The sequence below is a fragment of the Cervus elaphus genome, chromosome 18 (genome assembly GCF_910594005.1).
Source record: "Cervus elaphus chromosome 18, mCerEla1.1, whole genome shotgun sequence".
Lineage (NCBI taxonomy): Eukaryota > Metazoa > Chordata > Mammalia > Artiodactyla > Cervidae > Cervus > Cervus elaphus.
The window spans coordinates 109,192,362-109,216,725 of record NC_057832.1 but is presented as its reverse complement, the minus strand read 5'-3'; the positions used below and the strand labels follow the sequence as shown (position 1 = coordinate 109,216,725).

The 24,364-nt window shown below is 44.8% G+C and overlaps 1 protein-coding gene across 2 annotated transcripts in view; it reads right to left on the bottom strand.

The window, feature by feature from the left end:
• The window catches only part of TBXAS1 (thromboxane A synthase 1), a 163,737-nt gene that overhangs the window by 57,959 nt on the left and 81,414 nt on the right, over window positions 1–24,364 (bottom strand). For both annotated transcript variants that reach the window (XM_043873102.1, XM_043873103.1), the window contains 4 exons: window positions 21,827–21,943; window positions 5,130–5,218; window positions 2,992–3,140; window positions 1,251–1,381 (listed from right to left, as the gene is read on the bottom strand). In XM_043873102.1, the coding sequence (XP_043729037.1) occupies window positions 1,251–1,381; window positions 2,992–3,140; window positions 5,130–5,218; window positions 21,827–21,943 (486 nt within the window). The remainder of the gene's footprint in view (window positions 1–1,250; window positions 1,382–2,991; window positions 3,141–5,129; window positions 5,219–21,826; window positions 21,944–24,364) is intronic.

Here is a 24,364-nt window from a genome sequence, read left to right as displayed (position 1 = left end):
ATCCCTTGCATTGGAAGGCAGATTCTTAACCACCGGACCACCAGGGAAGGTCCCTTTTTATTTATTTTTAAGTTTGGTTGTGCTGGGTCTTTGTTGCTGTGTGGGCTTTTCTGTAGTTGTAGCGAGCAGGGGCTACTCTCTAGTTGGGATAGGCAGGTTTCTCACTGTGGTGCCTTCTCTTGTTGCAGAGCGCACGCTCTAGCGCACGGGGGCTTCAGGAGTTGGGGCACTTGGGCTCAGTAATTGCAGCTCCCAGGCTTTGGGACACAGGCTTGATAGTTGTGGCGCACTGGCTGAGCTGCTTCGTGGCATGTGGGATCTTTCCGGACCGGGGATGGAACCCACATCCCCTGCATTGGCAGGCAGATTCTTTACCACTGAGCACCCCAGGAAGCCCGCGAAAACACTTTTAAAGCTACATCTTATGCAAGCCAATTCAGGAAGAGATATTTCAGCCCTGTTTTTTCCTTTTCAGCAATTTTCTTGACTAGAGTAAGGCCCATAAAGAATAGCATTATACATGCACGAGCATATCCAATATTGAAACTATTTTCCTTAACACTGAACATTCCTATTTCTATTCTCAGCCAAGTTCAATCAACAAATATTTACTCGATTCCTACTGTGTGCCAAGCGTAGGGCATATCCACAAAGGGGAAAGAAATTTCTAGCTCTCAGTGAAGCACGTGAGGGCCCTCAGCCATGCATTTTGCCGTAACACCCTCCATCCCTCCATGCAGAGAGGGATTGTGGGATTGGTTACAGCTGCCTGAACTCCCCTCTCAAAACGATGCTGTTCATGCTATAAAGCTCCATCTTGCTGTTTTTCAGTATAAAGAATATAGTGATGAAAAGCACATGTGGGCAGATTTATCTAGAAAATTCTCTGGGGTGGCCATAACCTGTGCTGGGGTTGATGCTTGAAATAAGGTGGCCTGTGAGCTTGAGGGGAGGGCAGCTTTAATTCTACTCCCCTGGGTCAGAGGGTGGACAGATTGCTCTGGGCTGCTGCTCCCCGCCGTCCTTCCTGCCTGCTTTCACCTCTCTCTCCCTTTTTGTTCCTCCTCTGCCTCCCCGCCTCCCACCCGCCTTCTCTGTCTTGGCTGCCCCGGCAAGCTCTAAGTGCTAGGCCACTGAAGGACAGCATGGCGTGAGTGTGTGGGGCTGGGAGGGGAGGGAGAGAAAGCAGACAGCGATGCCAAATTAGCTTCTATTCCATTTCAATGCCGTGTCCTATTAAAATACGTTACCTCTTCGGCTGCTTGCTGGTCCCGCAAGGCAATCACATTCCTAATGAGTTTGTTAAAAAAGCCATTCAGTTCATCTCGGTTCTTATTGGGCAAAATCCGGGCCAGTGGGACCATTATGGATGGAAATGATACTTGAAAGAGAAAAACAAAAGTGGCATTGAAAAGAGGGTGAGAATAAACCAGGGCTATTAGATGCCTGTTGCCAGGAAGCAAGCCCTGGCCTTGAATTAGTCTTTTGAAGGCCTGTCTTCCCCTCTGAATTGCCACTGCTCAGAGCAGGGTTCTACCTCTGGACTCCTCACTCTTCCTTGCACGAAGTAAGTGCTTGATAAATGTCTATACGATGGAAGTGGGGCTTCACTTGAGGGCCCACTTCCATCTGGCCCTCAAGCAGCCAGTCTCATGTTTATAAGTTAATTTCCCTAGTCCTAGATAGGAGGGTCCAAGGTTTGTGTATTTCATCAGTAAAGAAGAGATTGCAGGCCATGTTTCAAGTCTTAGCAAGTGGTAGAAGCTGATCTCCTTTTTTAACTTTCTGGTCATTTGCATTTTTTGTTTGTTCCTTTGGATCATTTTCCCCAGAGCTGCCACTTATTCCCTCCTGGAAGATAGCCTGAACCGTGGGGGCCAAGCCTGTCCGTGGGGAGCGTGGCTCAGTTCAGATCCTCAGCATTCATGGTGGGTCTCCCGTGTATAGGCACACGCAGGAGTTGGGGGAGAGGACCCTTCTGATCCATGCATGTCTCAACAGGCTCTGCCCATTTTCAAGAGCAGGGGCCTGCATCAAAATGACACAGCAGGGAGGGAGGGCTTGGAGTGGCAGCCACCATGGGAAGTGGACCCATGTGCCCTGCAGTGCACATGATGCCCTGTTGTTGATGGCAAGGGGAGCCAGTTCCCCTGGGGTATAGAGGGTGAGGGGTGACCCTCTGTGCTTTGACTGCCATAGCGACAATTGCTATACCGTATCAGTGCAGAGCAGATGGAGGTGACAGGGGCTTCCACAGAAATTGACTCGGAAATGGGAATGAAACTGACCAAGGAAGGAAATAGAATTTACCAGCCCAGCAGAATGGTTTGGAATTATGGCAATAATCAATAACCATAATAACAACACTGCAGTGCTTCCATAAAAGCAAGAAGACACTGGAATTGGCCAGAGGGTAAACACTCACTTCTAAAATAGAAATAAGATAAATGGACCGGTCTCCTCACCAATGGGTAATCTGCTAGTCACCCATCACTTGGTTTCTCGTTCACTATGTGTTGGGCTTCAAGCAGAGTAGTGTTCTAAAGAGGGTTTTGCTGGAGGGGAGGAATATGTCCTAGAAAATGAAAGGTTTTAGGTTCCCGTCTTGGCTCTGCCTTCCCAGCCTCAGTTTTCTCATCTGTGAAGTGGGGAGGAGAATGCCTTCCTCACGGGGTGGAAACAGGCTCTAGTGGAGGCAGCGCAGCAGGCCTCTCAGCCCCGTGCACCACGGCTGTGCTTGCTGCGGGGACGGTGAGCTGGGCCAGGCCTGCCTGTGCGGCTAAGTGGCCCCAGGTTGGTGCAGAGGAGCCTGGGCATCTCCAGGGAGACCAGGGCTCTGCAGGGCAGACTCCACGGGGTGACTCAGAGTCACCCCGAGTGCCCTTTTCCTGGTGGCTGGGGTGGAGCCCTGAAGCTACCCGAGGCCCCTGGCGTGCCACGGGGTCTGCCCAACTTGCCCAGTTTACCCTGGTCGGCAGCAGCTGCACTTACAGAGTAAAACCAGGAGAGGTTTGGGGATGGAGGATGCAAAGAAGCGCCTGCAGTGCTCCACGAAGGGGTGCTCAGGAGTCTCCTGGGAGTCCACTTCGGTGCCGAAGGCGACACTGGCCACCACATCGGTGGTGTAGCAGCAGTAGGTCCTACGGGGGAGGGAACCATTTGTGTTCAGGAAGGAGGTGGCCACTGGCCTCCCCATCCACCTCCTCCCAGAGTGCACGACTCCACCATCTACCTGTTCAAAGTGGGGCTCCAGCAGATCTGGAGTGGGCTGGTAGGAGAGGAACCCTCCCCACTACCACGTCGGAGTGAGATCCTGGGAGGGTGACAACAGAGTTCAAGGGGAGTGTATGTGTGTGTTCAGTCATTTCAGTCGTGTCCGACTCTGTGACCCCATGGACTGTAGCCCGCCAGGCTCCTCTGTCCATGGGATTCTCCAGGCAAGGATACTGGAGTGGGTGGCCATTCCCTTCTCCAGGGGATCTTCCCCACCCAGGGATCAAACCCAGGTCTCCTGAGGTTTCTGCATTGCAGACAGATTCTTTATCCACTGAGCCACCTGGGAAGCCCATTCAAGGGGAGACATAAATACGTAACAGGGAGCCAATCTAGACAAAGATGGGGTCATCCTGACAAAGTCAAATACCAAAAAATGCACTTTACTTTTTCCTCCCCATAAAGGAGGGAAAACACTTGGCCCAGAGTCTATGTGCTTTACTCCAAAGTTGTGCAGAGCCCTTCCGAGGCCAGTGTCTAACGACTGACTGATGTAGATAGAGCAAGTTGTGATTGATGAAATTATTAATAACAAGCTGATTGTCTAGTTTTATTGACTCTGTCTCCCTCTTCCTCCTAATGGTTTTACAGTTTTCATCGGAGCAACAAATAAAAAAAAAACCAGGGCCCCTTTACACTCAAATAAATACAAAACAAACTTTGGGAGCAGTTTCACGAACATATGTATATTATTACAGGAAACACACGTTGCACTTTAGAAACAAACAGAAGGAAAAGTGTCTGGCAGTAGCTCCAGAAAAATTAACCTCTTAGGCTCTAGGAAACCTGCCCCTCAAATGGCCATTTTAAGCTCTAAGAGAATAATCTTTTTTGGTTTTCTTTGTAGGGGTACTTAGGTTGCTTCTAAAAAGGCTAACAGCTGGGAATTCATATCCTTTGCTAATGAAAGGGTCTATTTTTGTGGCTTGACGTAGGTACACACTTAGTTCCTCTTCTTCATAAATTCTATAACCACTTATCATTAAGGACTACATGACATCTCCAGATGACGTATTTTATTTTGACCTCTTTTACTGAGAACATCTCTACAATTGATTACACATTTCCCGGTGACAGCAAAAACAACAACGTGACTGCTGAATGTGATTTCATCTGATCCTAAATATTGAAGATGTAAAGGTTTTAAGAGTTATTAACTTTGCTTTTATGGCTGCTGGGCCAACTGAGCACCCAGCTCCCTGAGTTGGGTAAAGCCATACCCTCACCCAGCTCATGCATGTCATGACCAGAGAGAATGTGGAGGAGAGAATTTTGTGAACAATATGGTAGAATGTAAATGCTGGTGATGATTATGTTATGATTTTATTAACATTGATAATGAGAGCGAGCTGGCTTCTGGCTGATCTGCTGTGTGACTCTTAATCTGATATAAACCATAATTTAGCAGAGGTCAATTAGGCAAAAAGCCAGACAATCAGTTGTTTAAATTGAGGCTCCACCGCTAAGTCATAACTTTCAGGCTGAGGTGGGGGCCACAGTTTTTCTTGAATTAAAACTGCATGGACTGCACCCCCTCCAGACCCTGTCCTTTCTGCGCAGACATATCTTGCCCACTCCTGGGTCTACAGAGGTCAGAGGGCAAGTCTCCCCACAAAACACGCCCACTCAGGGTTCCCTGCACAGGTCACAGCCCCTGGGGCTTCATTTGTATTTGCTTCACATTTTCCGTGGGTTTCATTTCTTCTTCTTAGTCCACCCACACTTTTTGGAGCTTCTAAGCATTTCCATAGTTTGTTGGTCCCAAGGTAATTGTTCAGCAATTATGTAGAGTTGCAAGAAGCAGCTGTTTAAAAATATGATTTCTCATCTATAATATAGCCACGCAGTGCCCTTACCTCTGGATGTCAAAAGCCTCCCCAGATTGTGCGTAACGCTCTAGGTGAGCCAGGAGCACTTCGCAGGCCTGGCTGATTAAAGGAGTCATCTGAGAACAGATAACAAAGGTGCAATTAGGACACCATGCAGGGAGCACACCTAAATTAGCAGCAAATGAAGAGGTTATGTATGGTGCTTCCTGGTAAAATGGTTGTCATTTTGATGTAACTTTAGGGTACCTGAGAATAAGATATAAAATTCACGAATATTGTAAAATACAATTGCTGTAAATGCCTATTTTAGCTCCATCTTTTTTTTTTTAAGCAAAAAGGAGAAAGGATTTAGAGTAAATACTGTGAAATAATTATGAAAATGATCATTACATGCTTAGAAATGAGAATCAGCACTGAGTTTTCTGACATTTGGTTAGCATTAGAGAGTAAATAGACCACAATCCGTATGTACTAACTCGGGAATTAGCCCAAATCCATGTTTGCTTGATTCCAATTATACTTTAGATCTTCCACTAGAATGTAGAATCTCAGTCCTGAGAGGACCCTGAGGTTCATCCCTTTCTACTGCTTATTCAATACAAAGATCATTTTTAGAGCATGTGGATGGATGGTTATTCATTTCTGCTTAAGCTGTTTAAAACTTCGAATATAGGGAACCTTCGATTTCAAGAGGACTTTGATATCCAGGACTACTGCTGAATTTCTCTTTTGTTTTTTCGGCTGTGCTGGGTCTTTGTTGCGGTGCATGGGCTTTCTCTAGTTGCAGCACATGGGCGCAGTTGCCTTGCAGCATGTGGTCTTGGTTCCCAGACTAGGAATCCAACCCACCGTCCCCTCCATTGGAAGGTGGATTCTCAGCTGCTGGACTGCCAGGGAAGTCCCCTGAATTTCTTTTCTGAATACTAAAATATCTTTCTTATGGAAAACACCTAACATACACACAGAAAGAATGGTAGGGATTATGAACTTTCATGTCACTATGATCTGGCTTCAACAAATTTAGTTCTCATTTTGGCTGCCCGCCATGTTGACCCTAAAAGTCTGACTTCAGTGAGTGGAATTCTTTGTGGAACCCAATGGACACCCACATGACCTTTTATTTTCTCCTGTATTTTTGAAAAGCCAAGTTGGAAACATCAGAGGGAATCCTTTGAACCAGGTCATAATCAGGACTGACACCATAGCTAAAACAACATGCTGTGACCTAGTGTTTTGAGTATTTCTTGTGGAAAGCTTCCTTTGAAATGTTGCTTATATTTAGATTTTACTTTTTTGACACTAAAATATCAGTTTCTGAGATCAGGGGAGATTTTTGTCTGTTTGTTCATTTTTGTATCCTCAGCACTTAGAACAGCACTTGGTACATAGTAATTCGTTGAATGAATGAATGAATTTTAATGATTACATAAGACCACTGTTCAATTAAGGCTTGAGACACTGGGAAAGGTTATAAAATGTTAATCTATTTGTTAGAAGGTATATTGTTGTACTGAGGCAGAATCTGACTCCCTCTAACAACCCCTGGCTGGTTTCATTTCTTTCTTCTTTCATGTGTGTGTGTACATAGTCATGTCTGACTCTTTGTTACCCCATGGACTATAGCCCATCTTAAAGAGATGGGAATACCAGACCACATGACCTGCCTCCTGAGAAATCTATATGCATGTCAAGAAGCAACAATTAGAACTGGACATGGAACAACAGACTAGTTCCAAATCAGGAAAGGAGTATGTCAAGGCTGTATATTGTCACCCTGCTTATTTAACTTATATGCAGAATACATCATGTGAAATGCTGGGCTGGATGAAGCACAAATTGGAATCAAGATTCTGGGAGAAATATCAATAACCTCAGATATGCAGATGATACCACCCTTATGGCAGAAAGCGAAGAGGAGCCAAAGAGCCTCTTGATGAAAGTGAAAGAGGAGAGTGAAAAAGTTGGCTTAAAAGTCAACATTTAGAAAACTAAGATCATGGCATCTGGTCCCATCACTTAATGGCAAATAGATGGGGAAACAATGGAAACAGTGAGTGACTTTATTTTCTTGGGCTCCAAAATCACTGCAGATGGTGACCACAGCCATGAAATTAGAAGACACTTGCTCCTTGGAAGAAAAGTTATGACCAACCTAGAAAGCATATTAAAAAGCAGAAACATTACTTTGCCAACAAAGGTACATCTAGTCAAAGTTATGGTTTTTCTAGTAGTCATGTGTGGATGCGAGAGTTGGACCACAAAGAAAGCTGAGCACTGAAGAACTGATGGTTTTAAACTGTGGTGTTGGAGAAGACTCTTGAGAGTCCCTTGGACTGCAAGGAGATCCAACCAGTCCATCCTAAAGAAAATCAGTCCTGAATATTCATTGGAAGGACTGAGGCTGAAGCTGAAACTCCAATACTTTGGCTGCCTGATGCAAAGAATTGACTGACTGGAAAAGACCCTGATTCTGGAAAAGATTGAGGGCAGAAGGAGAAGGGGATGAGAGAGGATGAGATGGTTGTGTGGCATCACCGACTGAATGGACATGAGTTTGAGCAAGCTCCGAGAATTGGTGATGGACAGGGAAGCCTGGCATGCTGCAGTCCAGGGGGTCACAAAGAGTCAGACACGACTGAGTGACTGAACTTGAACTTGGACTATAGTCCATCAGCTCCTCTGTCCATGGGATTTTCCCAGCAAGAATACTGGAGTGGGTTGCCATTTCCTCCTCTGGGGGATCTTCCCAACCCAGGGATCAATCCTGCGTCTCCTGCATTGGCAGGTGGATTCTTTACCAGTGAGCCGCCTGGATGCTTCAGATACCTGGACAGCAAGTTTTGACCCTCACCCCTCAGCATCTGCTGGACCGTTGTTCCCTAGCCCTTCAGCTACTCTGGGCACCACATAGTTTGCCTACACTCTCCACTCTTACTTCTCTCTCTCTCTTTTAATCAGCATCACTCCTGAAAGGCTTCCCTGGTAGCTCAGATGGTAAAGCGTCTGCCTACAATGCAGGAGACCCGGGTTCGATCCCTGGGTCGGAAAGATCCCCTGGAGAAGGAAATGGCAACCCACTCCAGTATTCTTGCCTGGAAAATCCCATGGACTGAGGATCCTGGTAGGCTACAGTCCATGGGGTCGCAAAGAGTCGGACATTACTGAGCTACTTCACTTCACTTCACTTCACTTCACTCCTGAAAGGCAGTCCCATATATGGAGCAGCACCTCAGGTGCAGTCCCATAAGTCATGAAGAGATCACTTCCCTGCATGTCAGTTGCAAAGCCAGGTATGTGTTGACTGAAGACACATAATACAGGCAAATACTGAGGTTCAGGTCAACGAAAACCACAAATTTTCTTTCCATGAGTCATCATCAGGTGCAGTTGGTTTTTTGACGCTTGAGTGTCCATTCTTTAGAAAGGCTTTACATTTACCTAACATGTACCTCTGTAGAAAGTTGTCCTGCCATCTGTTCTGAGCAGAGCCATTTCTCCCCTGCCCTGAGACAGTCAGGTAATTGGAGAGGCCTGGTAGGGGGCCAGCCTGGATTGCTGCTGCCCAAGGTTGGAGCGGTACGTGGTCTTGTTGGACCCCTCCCTCCCGTAACTTCCTCCAAGCCAGCCCTACATGGTCTGGGGTGTAATGAAAGTGCTTTGTCCCCAGGGGCCTCCCTGCTGTCTGTGGGGGATAGTCAGAGAAGCAGAAGGGCACCTCTGTTGAGTGAGAGTGAGCGAGCTGGTCTGAGCTCAGGATTGCATGGGTTCCTCAGTGCGGGAACCTGTGAGCAGCCAGGCAACAGGTCAAGGAGTAGATATTTAAAGCACAACACACCTACACACCTAGTGGAGAGATGGCAGAGTATCTGAGACCCTTCCTGTGTTCCCTACTGCAGAGACTCTTGGAGGGAGCATTTGTAGAGGACAGCTAGGGAAGAATTTTCTGCTCATCAAGCCATAAGGGTTTAGAGTGCTGGTTGATTGTACTAGGCATGGGTGGACCAAGGGTGTACTCACGCATTCAAAACTCATCTCCTGTATCCTTGGCTATTCCTTCTTTGTTCCATTTGAAGGTTGGTCAGTGTGCCTTGTAAGCCTTTGGTTTGTCACTGTACACACAGGATCAGACACAGAGCTATGGCCCTCTACTTTCAGCAGCCGTGGAATTGGTCAGTATCACTGTTTCCAGCTCTTTGGCCAGCTGTGCCTGAACCTAAATAAAGGTTCTATCAGGCACCATCTTATCATTGTTAGCATAGGAAGACTTTGTCAAGTGACTTGCCAAAACAGAAATGTAATTTATCTCATCTATCTATCCTGAAGTCCACGAAACAAAAGGAAAAAAAAAAAAAGAGAGAGAGAGTGAGAGAAAGAAAGAAAGGGAGAAAAGAAATGAGGATGACTATTCTGAATTACTATCTTGGTAATTATGAGTGGACTCTTACAACTACTGCATTCTTTTCTAAATTTTCACAAACCATCAATTTAATAATCCATTAGTACAAAAGTATGGGCCAAGGGGTCACTTCTAATAGCCTCTAGGCTGTTACTCTCAGTAAATCTCAGACTCACTTAATGATGGAGAAACTCAATACTGTCTAAGCCACATTCCTATGACTGGCTCACTGACCACCTTTCCTTCCATTATTTTAATAAAATTAGTAGTTCAAGTGAACTGTGCTTTAATATAATTTCATATGCCAAAATATCTTTTTGATTTATTTCAGAGGAATAGTAACATGGTAAAAAGAAAAATGCCGTTTGAAAGGAAGTCTCTTTAGATATCAAGCTAGAAGCTTCCTTAATGCAACAAAACAGGGATGCAGCATGAAATTTGATTTACACGCAACTCTTCAGAAGCATGTTCTGTGTAGAAAGAAGGGTCTCCCCTTATTGACCCCAATCGTATGCCTGGACAGTGCAAAATGGGGGCTGGACCGGCTGCCTACCCTCGGTTCTTCTGTGTGCTCATGATTAGAATGCTTTGTTGTCAGCTGGCGTGATTGTAATTTCTACCATACTCTGCCTGCTGTCTGTCGAACTGAATGGATAATGACATTTTTATTTAGGTTAATGTGATATGAGATGGGGCATGTAATACGAAAAATGTTTTAAAAAACAGTGCGGAGAAAATATTATAAGACAGTGGAGCATAATCTGTCTGTTCGCCAATAGCCATCATTTCAGGTTTTCTTCCTTGCCTGTACCCGAGCAGTTATGGAATATTTACTCTTACATGAGTTGCATACAAACAAAAGCTCTCTTTGCTGGGCTTGCAATCATCTTTATACAATCCACAAACCCCACAGTTCTTCCCCTAGATTTGCAGACAAGCAGGCCTAGGTGGCTTGTGCAAACACACAGGCACAGATGAACATACAATGCTATCATTTCACAAATCTGAACAAAAGACTCTCATTTGGTTGTTCTGTTTCATCTTCTTTGTAGGATAATGAATGCTTCCTATTTTTGTTTATCCCACATTTCTTCGTAAAGCATACATGTTATATTTACAATTAGATAAAATATTAATGTTATTAATTTTTTAAAGAATGATTTGGGGGGAAGGGTTATCGTCCAGCAGCCAAGCCTGGGGAAGAATTTCCCATTCTCCTTCTCTCACCTCTCACATTGGCTATCTTTATTATAAGGTGATGCTGAGTGTATGGCTGCTTAGCTTAGTAGTCATCAAGGGCAAAGCACCATCGTCAGTCTGGGAAGGAAATTCCACAAAAAAGGAAGTCCTTGCTCATCTGGAGTTTACAGCATTATTCAATTGCCCAGCGAAAAACAAATGGTATCTTTATGGACTGAGTCTGAGGAATTGTGATTCAAGGTGTAGACAGAGCACAACAGAGTTAATTCCAAAAGGTAGAGAGGTCTTCTTGAGGCTAAGACTCTGAAGTTGTTAAATACACTTGACCTGGGGAGAGAAAACACTCAAAACCAGTGAATAGGTTTCCTCTCCTTGGCCCTTTCTAGTTGTGTGACCTTGGGCAAATCATTTAACCTTAGTCAGTCTATTTAGTCATCTGCAAAATGGGAATAATGATATTTATGTTGAAAACTTGTGTCAAAGATTAAGAACAAATGTGTAAAAGGTTTAGAATGCAGTGAGTACCCAAAGTGTCTTCCTCTGGAACAGTCCCATGCTCCCAGACTGTTTGGATGCCTGGCATCTCTTATTCCTCCCAGACAAGTCCTGTTGGAGTCACCTGTTCTTTCCTTACCATGTTAACATCACTTCCGTTCTGGCATCTGTTCCTTCATTTTTTATCTCCCCAGTGATCACTCTAATTCAGGCTTTGCTACTCATCACTTGGAACAGAGCTGACATCTGCTTCTTGAAAACAAAGACTGTATCTTAAGCATTTTTATATTAATAGTCCTAATGCCTTGTATTGGAGGAGGGCATGGCAACCCACTCCAGAATTCTTGCCTGGAGAATCCCAAGGACAGAGGAGCCTGGCGGGCTACAGTCCACGGGGTCTCAGAGAGTCGGACACGACTGAGCAACTAGGCGTGCAATGCCTTGTATGGTGCCTGGCAGATAGGTATACTAAGAAAGCAATTTTTGAAAATGCCTCATGTCTTTTCACTTTCCAGTCTATCCTATATTCAGTCACCAGCTGGGTCTTCTGAAAATACGTGTCATCTGAGCAACGTATTGCTAAGATTCTGTGGAGATTCCCATTGATTGAAGGGCATAGGACAACTTTCTTATTTTCCAAAGCCTGTTAAGAACTGAACACTGCCAATAACCATGTGAATAAGCTTGGAAACAGATTTCCCCTGGTCAAGACTTCAGATGAGATCATAGCCCAGGGTCAACAATTTGACTACTTGACCTTGATGCAGAGGTACCCAGCTAAGCCATGCAGATTCCTGACTCACAGAATCAATGAACTACTAAAAGTTTGTTGTTTTAAACTAAGTTTGGGGGTAATTTGTCACACAGCAAGAGATAACTAACACACTTACATTGTCACCCTCTTCTGGCAACTAGTGTATGTTGTCATGTATGATTGAAGGTTTTAGTATTTGCTCTGTTAGAAAGGAGTGCAGGGCAACACACCTCAGCGGATTCTCTAGAACATGATGCCAATGTTCCTTAAGGGCTTTAACATAGAAGCGATGTAAGAAACATTAATAGATTGAGGTGTTCTTCCTGTTGTAGCAAGGATATAGTGCAGTTTGCTGGGAGCTAGCCCTGCATGAAAGACCTGAGACCCATGCTGGTTCTGTCTCTTACTGTGGACAAGTCCTTTGACTCTCTCTGCAGTTGAGTCCTCACTCCCAAGTGAGGAGCTAATTGCAATAAGCTGCAAAGTCCCTTTCCATGGACATTCTCGGATTCCAAGGTCACTAAACAGCAGCTGAGACAATTGCTTGGGGACCTTGGAAAGAGCAGGCAGCTTCCTAGTGGGGCCCAACAAAGTCTCCAACAGTGACATCCCTAAGAAGGCCTTTTGGCGTCTCTTTGATGCACTGACTTCAGAAATACATAAAGATCTAAAAGGAAGAACCTGGTTATATTTATGCTCAATAATTCAATAAAAGTGAGAGTCAGAATTCTAGGTCCACTGACTCCTGGCTTGTTGCCTTTCCCTCCAAAGTCAGCATCCACATTCCTTTTGCTCCTCTGTTAATTAACTTCTAGGTTATAATTTTGCTCAGTGCAGCTCTGATGCCATGAACTTGAAAAGCAAACAAACACACGCCATGAAGGCTGCCGAGTTCCTGGAAATCTGGTGAAAGGAGTAGGTCTGAGTGCTAAGGAAGACACAATTCCTCAGCAGAGGGAGGGAAGGAGAGGGTCCCTCCTATGTCAACTGAGATGTCCTCCACATAGATGGTGTGTAGGCTAGGGGACACATGTGTCGACCCACGAAGAGGGATGCAGAGAAGAGCCTGAGCAGAGGACACCCCTCAGATCAAACATGCCTCTGGGAGTCTCTTGCCTGGGGGCCACGGCAGAGTGGAGACTCTAGACTGTGGCCTTGCAGTTCTCCTCCTCCACCCCAGGGTCCAGGGTGGCATCTTGGAGGTTAAACAGCTGAAGAGGAAACCCTTTTTCCTCACTCCCCTGCTTTCAATGATTTAATAGCTCCTCACTCTCCAGTGAAGTTCACACCAAGCCTTGCCCTGGCACAGAACAGCCGCAGTCATGCCTCACCCCTCCTTCCAGTCTCCCCTCACTAATCCCTTACACGGACTTTGTGTTCCAGCCCATTTGTACTCCCCCAGTCCCTGAAGACACCCTGTACTTTCTATCTAGATGTCTTTGTTCCTGCCTCTCATTCCACCTGCCACGCACCTTCTCCTTCCGTCAAAACTCAGTTAAGAGAATCAAGGCCCAGTTGCAATGCTGCTCACCCCCAGCCCTCCTAAAGAGGTTTCTGGTGCTCAAGAGAAGACGTGAGCTCTGTCACAATCTGTAATAATGTAGGAATTTCTGCACCTCCTATATGATAAACCCCTTAGGGGCAGGAGCTGATAAATATTGGTTGAATTGTATGAATTCAATGTTTCCTTCTGTGTGGCATTCTTAGACCCCTTTGTAATGCCTTTTGGGAACGGATATCAGAAGGGGGATTTCCTGAATAAATAAGGGTCAGCTAAGAGGGACGGGGGATGGTACTTAAACATATTGTTGGATAATGGAAAAAGTAATATGTTAAGAGCACTGTAAACTGGTGACTAACAAATGTAAAATTAACAGCAGTTAACGAAACTTATGGCCTCCTTCTGCCACCCAGATAATTAAAAAACATCCATGACTTATCTTACGCAAAATTTCCTGCTGATAAGTATTAGCTCTAGCCATCCAGGTGAATAATCAAGTGTCATTTCTAACAAGTCAGTGGCTCCTGTCAAGAGTTGTGACCAATTAGAACTCACCCTGATGAGGAGGTGGCTGCTGGTGTTGCCAAGCAACAGCCAAGCTGGGAGGCACATTTAGATGCTCTTTTAGATTTAACCAGCGGCAAGTCGGAGTGCCATGACGATGCCGGCAAGGGAAAACCAAATTAGAACCTAGGATGGGGTGCCTGTGATGAGGAGTGTGTTTTCTTTTGAATGCAAATGGAAAAGGAACATGTTTAACCAGAATTTAAACAGTCCATCATTATACCGATTTTAATTAGGAGATTAGGTGTCAGTGGAATAAACTGTGTGGCAAGATAATGGTCTCTTGCTGCTAGATAAATACCTAGACCTTCTGGAAAATGGGCAATTGGTCAGGCAGGGACCATGTATTTTTGGACTGTGAAGTATTTATTACCCCAGCCACACTTGGTTATAATGACTTTCATGTTTATTGTCTGGAAGGATTAAGAAATAAAAGCAAATATTAAAAATAGGCTTCTGGAGGCTGATGCAGCCCAGAGAAAGCTGCCTGCTCCAACACCGCAGGAAGGCTGTGTTCCCTTCGAGAAGCCCTCGTGTGTTATTGTCTGAAGCGTTTACCGTGCAAATTTACAGGCCAAACTAAACTGCGACGATGACGGGAATTCTGCAAAGACGTTTGCTCTGAAATGGTCGGAGCTACGCATTTACTCATAAGCTGGCGGTATCAACTTAAATTTTTTTAAATTGTAGTCATTCCCGAGTCATATGTCTTCTCCAAGGCAGGAAAGGCCTAGAGGGAATAATAACCGCATCTGTCTCCGCCTTCAAGATTCATACATTATTGACGGTGCCTTCCTGACAGGGAACATCTGGATGAAAGTGAACAATTAGGCATGGAGCTAGACTCGCAGCTGCTTCCCTGTAGGTCTGACTTCTCTTTAACCGAGTCCTCCACGTGCAGACATATGATTGGCTCTTACTCTTGAGTGACACACCCAGCTTCAGGCTCTCATGTGTGGAGCTGCCAGGGCTGTTTCTATCTGCTCCGTGGGTCACCATGGGCTTACTTATCTGGGTGATGAACAAATACCCATCTCTTCTATTAGGCTTTAAGGACAGACGAAATTTGAGCTGCCATACTGGGTTAGATCCATGGTCCATCTAATTTGGAGCTTGGTTTCTGCTAGGGATGCTTGGTCATGGAGTTCCTGGTAGAATCTACTTCCAAAGGCACAGTGCTCAACGCCTTATTTCTTTCCATAGTCAACTCTGATGTTAACTCCTTCTGTTTTCACTTATTAGAAACTTATTTGAACCCAGAATAAACAAAAGTAAACATATTTCTTTACTGCAGTTTTTCCCCTAAGTCTTTAATATGCATAGTGAATCGCTATGCATAGAGAAATCTGGTTTGCAATATTTTGCTGAATTAGATGACCATGGGGCCTTCCCAGTCCTCAAGGATTTCAAATCCTTTTCCTTGGTAGTAATTCATAGCTTGAAGTTCATCATCATATAAGTACCATTTAAATGCTTGTGTCCTAAATGTACTATTTTATTCTTGCTTACCCTGAAGGTTATCTGTCGCTTTCATGCTGACTTACACAATCTTAGAAGAGTTTTAGAAACTTATCCCAATTGATTTAATATTTTTCACATCAGAAGAATTTGGAGAAATATCCAAATGCATAAATTTCATGGTGTTCTCCCTCTCTCAGATGAGTTATAAAATTTGAAAATAAAATTAGCACTAACCTGGGTCCCCAGTGAATCCTATTATTTATATATTTCCCTCAGAGAAGGATTAATTTATTCCCAGTTTTGTTCCTTGAAATTAAATCTATTTACTTCCTGACCCATAATAAATTTTTACACAATCCCAGGGTTACTTATTAATAGTCTTTGGAAAGAATCTAGCAAAGAGTCTGTAAAAATTCACATAAATCTACTCATTGCACCCTTTAAAAAAATAATCTTTTAGGGTGAAAATCTGGCAGGCTAATCAGACAAGATTTTCTCTAATAAAAAAAAAAGTTGTTTTCCCTGTAACTCTCAGCCATCTTTTAATATAAACCCCAATAACTTGTCTGTCACTGGACCATGATTGCAATGGTCTCTTCTGAAACCAGGGAACCGTCAATCAAATTTTCACTCCTTCTTTATCTCTCTATATTATCCCTGGTAAGACATAAACCAAAAACCAATTTTATTTTAAATAAAACTAAGGATTCATGAAAGAATGCTGATTTTAGAGGAACTTTCAAGCCTTGTTGGCCAAGGCAGCCTAATATCCACACAAATAAAGATGGTGCCATCCAAAGCTTTTTGAATATTAATGACACAGACCCAGGAAGTCAAAGACTTAGGCTGCCAGGGGCTGAAGGGAAAAGCCTCAGAATGCAGGGGGAAACAAATCTTTATTTCAAGAATAAACACTGAAGTGGGACTTCCCTGGCAGTCCAGTGGTTAAGACTCCACACTCCCGATGCAGGGGGCATGGGTTCGATACCTGGTCAAGGAACTAAGAATCCTGTTTGTTGCACGGTGCAGCAAAATAATGATAATAATAAACTCTGAGGTTTGATAATAAAAGTTCAAAAGCAACTTACAAATTCAGAAAGGACTGGAGATTATATTGATATTTCAAAGCTATTTCTGGGAAAACTGAGTCATCTGAGTGGACTTAGGGCTCCTTGTGGGTTCCTGAGCTTCTCTCTTCCATCTCCTCCACCCCAGGCCCTCGGTGAGCCTCCTTCCCATCTCTGTGTCTCTGTGATCTGCTTTCTCTATTTCTGCATGTGTAGGCCTGAGACCCTCTAAAGAAAGAGCCAACAATTGGCTGCATCCTCTTACACAATTGTTCTTTGATGAAACTCTTTCCCTTTCATTTCCTTTTTATCTTAGTTGTAAAATATCCTTAGGTAGAAAGCTTCCTGGTTCTATGATTCCCCATCCGTCCATCCATCCATCCGTCCTTCCATCCTGCAAATCATTATTGTGTGTCCATCTTGTGCTTCATGCTATACAATGAACAATAAAGGAGAAAAATAAGTAAAATATATGGAATGTTAGCTGGTGATAGTACTACAGAGAAAAATAAAACTGGGAAGGGAGTGGGGGGTTCTGGGGCCCAGCCCTTGCAAGCCTGGGAAGGATACAGGTTGAGAAGGTCAGACAAGGGACCAAGAGGAAGATTGGAACCACCAGTGCATTCCACTTTGGCTCTAACCAGAATCCTGCCAGGGAACTTGTGAAGCATACAGAATTCTCAGTCACCCTAGAAATCCTCATTCTGCAGGTTCTGCGGTGTGGTGTGCTGTGCTAAGTCGCTCAATCATGTCCCACTCTTTGCAACCCTATGGACTGTAGCCCACCAGGCTCCTCTGTCTGTGGGGTTCTCCAGGCAAGAATACTGGAGTGGGTTGCTATCTCCTATTCCAGGGGATATTCCTGACCCAGGGATCAAATACGAATCTCTTGCATCTCCTGCATTGGCAGGCGGGCTCTTTACCACTAGCACCACCTGGGAAGCCATACATTTTTATTTCTTTATTTATTTGACTGCACTGAGTCTTCATTGCCAGTGTAGGACCTCTTTAAGTTGCAGAATATAAAGTCTAGTTCCCTGATCAGGGATTGAACCTGGGCCTGCTGCCCTGGGAGCATGGAGTCTCCCGAAGAGAAGTCCTTGGAATTAACTGTTTTAAACAAGGATATTAGGTAATTTTTATACAGCCCCTCGTCACACAGGGCTTGAGAACCAGTGTTTAGAAAGCAAAAGCCAATGAGAGGTTAAAGTCCAGGGGAGCATCCAGAAACCTTGAGGGTCATGGAAACTGGGAAAGGAGGCAGTCAGGACACTGGTATCTGGCAGCCAGCTCTCCCTTTTTCTCTCCTTCACCTATCTTCCATAGGATAGAAGAGCCTCCATCTGTCTACACCTTGGTATACAGTAACACTCCTTGCTCAGAGCTCCAGACTCTGCTGTTCATATGCAGAGAGAGCTGCTTTGGGAATTAGGAAAACTTCACTCTCTACAAAACTCCCAGTTCCAAGATGGCACCTGCCACCTACTTCTGAAGCAAGGATTCACTGGGGGAGAGAAAATCCGGGACACGGTTTATGGAGCATGAAGCACGCAGACATTGGTTTAACATTCAAAAACTATTATCTTGTCACGTGCTTATTAGTCCTTGTGTTTCTTTCTGTTTGAGCAGCATTTAACACCTTTGGCTACTTCTTCCTCCTCGAAAAACATTTTCCCATCCACATTCTAGACTTCAATGTCAAGCTGTTCTTCCCAAGTCATCTTTGTATTAATAGATCTCTCCTCTGCCCCTCACTTATGTATGGTTCTCCCTGTGACTCTCTTCTCATTCTCTGTATACTCCTGGGGTGACCTCACCCATGTCTGGGTTTTCTTTCTTTTTTAAAAAATTTCTTTTCTTTTTAAAAATTGAAATATAGTTGACATACAATATTATGTTACTTTCAGGCATACTACAAGCTGATATGACATTTGCATTCATTATGAAATGATGACTACCCTATGTCTAGTTACCATCAGTCCTCATATGAAGTTATTACAGTATTATTGATCATATTCCTTACACTATATATTTACATCCCCATGGCACATCTTTCCTACCTTTCTCTCCTGAGCTGAAGATGTGCTGCCAACTTCTGCCTTAGATGTGACCCAGAAACCTTAAAGTCACCAGGTCTAAGCTCTCCACAGGTGGGGACAAAGGTGACTCCCTCTACCCAGGAACAGCATCCCTTTGATTGAAACCCAAGAACCTAAACTGAACTGTATTGAGTAGAAAGATGATTTCCAATGGAGCTTTAAGTTTACTTGCAGAATATGTTAAACAATTAGGTGGATCTGAAGCAAAACCTAGGGAATCTATGAAATTTCTTCCCCTTTCTCTTTCCTCCACTCTCCTCACCCTCCCTCTTGTTTCTTACCAGCCCCTTTCTCCTAGACATCTTAGTGCTATGAACCTCTTAGAGGAACTCTGTTTTCTGCAGCTAATTCAGGCACTAAGAATTTGATTTCTGAACCAAAAGGAGAAATTTGTTTGGGCAATGACACTGTATCAGTTTCTAGAGTGCACCCTGTAAAATGTTAAAGAAATTACATTAAAATGTTAAAGAAATTACAAGAAAAGATAAGGGTCTTATCTTTTCTTTTATATGGACCATTTTTAAAAGTCTTTATTGAATTTGTTACAATATTGCTTCTGTTTTATATTTTGGTTTTTTGGCCCCAAGACATATGAGATCTTAGCTCCCCAACCAGGGATTGAACCCACACCCTCTGCATTGGAAGTTGAAGCCTTAACCACTGGACCACCAAAGAAGTCCCTCTTTTTTCTTTTGTTTCTTCAAAAAACAGGGCACAAAACTGTCAAAAACAAACAAAATCTTTTTTTCTTACTTAAAAAAAGAGAAAAATCAGATACCCTTCATCAATTTCTTTTTTTTAACGAATGATGAGATTCTTTCTGCATCTACAGCACTATCAAGTCATTGTTTACTCTCGAATAAGGAAGTATGCTGCAGCCTGTTTGAGCTCCTGATGTGGGCCCACGGTTTACCTGTCTCTGCTCCTCCCTCCCCTCCTTTTGGTTAACTCAACGTTTTAGTGACCAGGTGTGATAAAGGTGATCCAGATAATGCTTTACAGCTTTTAAAAGAAGCAGGTCCCTCTTTCAAACTAATTCTCACATGAAACCTCAGTCTATAACACTGACTGTGGAGCAGGGCTCTGGGCTCCAGCTGTAGAAGGACAATCCCCTTCTCATATTTCCTTGTGGGGAATTTCTCTACCTGCGGTGGTTCCCAACTCCAGCTTTACATCAGAATTGCCTGGGGAGCTGTAAAGTCCCCTCAAAACCAGGCTGCATTCCAAACCAAACCAATTTCGTCTCCATGTGGGGCCCAGACAGCAACAGTTTGCAGAGGTCCCCAGGTGACGGGACTGCGTACCCACTCCGGCTCCACACGCCCTCCCGTATCAGGCCCTGGCGCGGAACTGAGCATGCGCAGGCCTGCTCTTGCGCCATGCGGTCCACGCCCTCCTGCTGGGATAGGCTGCTGTTGCCGCCTCACAGTGAAGCATTAGCAAGCCCACACCCTGAAGGCAGAGTTCATTTCTTAAACAGCTTTACTAGAGAAAAAGGAGGTTTCTGTCTGAAACAAGCGGGAACCCTTAGAGTGTTGTCTGGCACGTGGTAAGAAATGTGTGAGCTTTGAAGCGAAAGTGAAAGTGTTAGTTGCTCTCACATGTCCGACTCTTTGCGACCCTATGGACTATAGCCCGCCAGTTTCCTCTGCCCAGGGACTTCTCCAGGCAAGATACTGGAATAGGTTGCCATATCTTTCTCCAGGGGATGTGAGCTTCTGTTGGCATTCAGTCGTTCAGTCGTGTCTGACTTTTGCAACCCTGTGGACTGCCTCACACCTTCCCTGTCCTTCACCATCTCCTGGAGCTTGCTCAAACGCATGTCCACTGAGTTGGTGATGCCATCCAACCTCATCCTCTCTCATCCCCTTCTTTTCCCACCTTCAATCTTTCCCAGCATCAGGGTCTTTTCCAATGAGTCAGCTCCACATCAGGTAGCCAAAGTATTGGAGCTTCAGTTTCAGCATCAGCCCTTCCAATGAATATTCAGAGTTGATTCCTTTAGGACTGACTGGTTTGATCTCCTTGCCGGCCAAGGGACACTCAAGAGTCTACCCCAACACCACAGTTTGAAAGCATCAATTCTTCACTGATCAGCCTTTTTTATGGTCCAACTCTCACATCTATACGTGACTACTGGAAAGACCGTAGCAGCCCCATAGCCATTTCTCTTAGGAAGTACTCAAGGACTCAGTCCTGAGCTGTTGCAGAATTCAGAACAGACATCGAAGTCAGACCAGCAGTTGAGGTGTCTTTAGTGAGGATCAAGTGAGAGAACTCGGCCAGGAAGCAGGACAAACAGTAGGTTTTATTTGTACAACTGGTAGGGAAGGGTGGATCCCTGGCTGGGGGAAGGAGGGAGCCCCGGGTTTAATGGCATCTTGTAAGTGAGACTCTTCCCTCTGACTTGGCCATGAAGATTAGCCTGGGTGTGCCTGCCTGCCTGGAGGTCTGCCAAGGCCATTCTCATACCCCTCCCTAATAATCCGTGGCCATTTCTTCCCTATTTCGGACTTGACTCAAAGCTCCCGTTTGTTTCAGGATGTTCTTTAGTTCCTTACTATGTAAGGACTGAAGACAGGAGGAGAAGGGTACAACAGAGGATGAGATGGTTGATGGCATCATCAACTCAAAGGACATGAGTTTGAGCTAACTCTGAGAAATGGTGAAGGACAGGGAAGCCTGGTTAGCTGCAGTCCATGGGGTTGAAAGAGTCAGACACAACTGAGATACTGAATAACAACAACATGTAAACTGTTCAGAAGCGTCCGCATCACTGGGGAGCTTCTTAGAGATGCAGAATCTCAGGGCCCACCCCAGACCTACTGAATCAGAATCTGCATTTTAACAAGATCTCCAGGTGATCTGTTATACAGGAAAGTCTGGGGAGAGGCCCTCCAGTTTTCTCCTGGGTGCCCTCAGAGTGCCCCGGCCAGAGCTTGGGATTCAGCAGGAAAGTCCCGTGTGCATGCTGACTCACTACAGGTTCATGGCAACTGGGGCTGTGACAGGCTGGAGAAAGGGACGACTCTCCAGGACAGTTTCATGTGCTTTCTGGATAGCAGGATTGAAGGGCACAGTGGGCAGGACATTGGACAAGTGACGCAAAGTGAACCCCCTCCCCTCACAATCTGGAGAGAGGAAACCTGCTCCTTACAGAAGACACTCTGCATTTCTTGTGTCTTACCTCACTCAGTTTTTCAGGACTGAAAGCAGTAGTCAGGACACTTCTGACCTCTTCCCATCTTTTATCACGTAAGAACAGGACACTGTCGGCCACTGGTTTGGGCTCCAAACCCGTTGCCTTTTGGAAAGAGACAAGCAGAGAATTAGGACGCCAGGACACCCAAGCCAGCTCGGTGGCCACAGAGTCCACGATAAACACTCTGGTTAAAGTTACCTGTGACCAACAATTAGATTTCTCTCACAAGGGTATGAGGAATATAAAGTCTCATGGACAGTGATCTCAAGATCCATGGCTGAGTTCCCCTGGGAGCAGACGGGGAGCTCCTCTGACCCAGTTTTACCTCGTTACTCTGTGGTCATCATAGGCAACTCAGAGGCTTCTGTGTGTTCTGTAGCCCCTTGCTGAGTGAATGTCCCCTGAAGACCCAGCAGCAGGCTTCTTGGAGGTGGGCTGGTGTTTTCTGGGATTGAATGTCATGTCTGAACTATGTGGCAAGGGGTTTTGTGTGGCTGGATTGGTTAGGCTGGGCCAGATGTCTGGGTCCTTGGAATATGGGTGGGATGGGGGAGGAGAGGGGAGGGGAAGAAAGAGAGTCCTTAAGAAGCATGCATCAACAGAGCTGCTTCCAAGAGAACGCCTGTCACCATGTTTGTGTGTGCTTTCACTCATTCATTCATTCATTTTCCTCATTCAGCAAATGTTTGTTGAACGTCTATTTGAGAAGTTGCCTATACAGTGCTACATGAAGAAGACATTGCATTGACTCTCACAGAGTTGGTAATCTAGTGGGGAAGCAGATGGCTCCTAAACTGACAAATAGCTATCATTATAGTTCAGGGGAAAGTGTGTGTTACAAAGGGAGTGCTGTGCTTATTTGCTCAGTCATGTCCAACTCTTCGTGACCCCATGGACTGTAGCCCGCCAGGCCCTGCTGTCCATGGGGTTTCTCCAGGCAAGAATACTGGAGTGGGTTGCCATGCCCTCCTCCAGGGGATCTTCCCAATCCAGGGATTGAACTCAGGTATCCTGTATTGCAGGCGGATTCTTTATCATCTGTTCACGAGGGAAGCCCAAGAATACTGGAGTGGGTAGCCTATCCCTTCTCCAGGGAGCTTCCTGACCCAGGAATTGAACCAGGGTCTCCTGCATTTCAGGCAGATTCTTTACCAGCTGAGCTACCAGGGAAGCCTGTTATGAAGGGCGTGGAGGGTGGGCAGCAAGGTGAGAAAATGATAGGGGATTAAATGGCCAGGAAGGCTTCTCTGAGGAGGAGATAGTCTTGCTGAGTCTGGAAGCATGTGAAGAATGAGGTCTTCTCGTCCCTTTTTTTTTTTTTTTAATATTTAATTTATTTGGCTGTATCCAGTCTTAGTTGCAGCACACGAGTTCTCTAGTTGTGGCGTGCTGCCTTAGTTGCACTATAGCATGTGGGATCTTAGTTCCCCGATCAGGGATCGAACCCACATCCCTTGCATTGCACAGTGGATTCTTAACCACTGGACCACCAGGGGAATCTCTTCTCATCATCCCTTCTTCCCAGGTCATTTTCTTCCTTCTTAAAACCAGCCACTCTGACCAAGTGGTCAAAACTGGGGGACCTCCACAGCTGTTCAGAGCACCCCTAGTCCTAGGACTGCTGGGTGAGGGGAAATAGGGGGACTGGAGGACCAAGCTTTCTTCAGAACCACACATGTGATGTATGGTTTTGCTATTTCTTTTCACTATTTTAATTATAGTTGAAACATGAAGCCAGCCACCATAACTCAAAAGCCTTGTAAGAACTCCTGTTTAGAAGAAAATTATAATTTTCTGATAAAATATGAACACTCAAAATAAGCTATAAAACATAACTGCAAAGTATCTGGAGGGACTTAATTATACGTTATTAAATAGAACCAAGTTGCTGGGATATTTTTCTGCAGAGGAATACCTCTCTATATTTAGAATAAAATTCTTTAGGAGTACTGTGGTCACTATACAGAATTGTGGTTTTATGGAATTTTTAGAACATAACCCATTTGTTTAGGTTCCAGAGTCAAAGGAGAAAATCGTACATTATGTTTATTTGTATGTTGGCAAATGCCAGCCCTGTGCTACGCTACATGTGATAAAGCATTTCACTCCAAGGAAAGATGGGTGGTGGTTTATAGGGTTCTGATGAAACAGAATAAATTGGAGATGAGCCAAGGTTGATTGGATTTCATGTCTGTCCTTCAGACCTAAGGATAGTCTCCATGAAAATTTTTGTCTTGCACTTAGAGGAGAAATCCAGTCCCTGTGTAATATGTCAGCATTGGTCTCCCTTATCGGCCTGCCAAGACAATACTGTCCCCTGGGCCTACAGTTTCTATTAGAATTCTTCCTTCCTTGATGGAGGATTTCAGGGGCACTGATTAGAGTAACGGTTTCATTTCTAGATATGATACTGGAAGAGGGAAAGCAGCCAATTGGTCATTCCAGAAGAGTGGTTGGATGGTGAGGGGACAAGCTAACAGATCTGGGAATGAATAGCCAGAAAGAAAAGGCTTGGAGATCAGA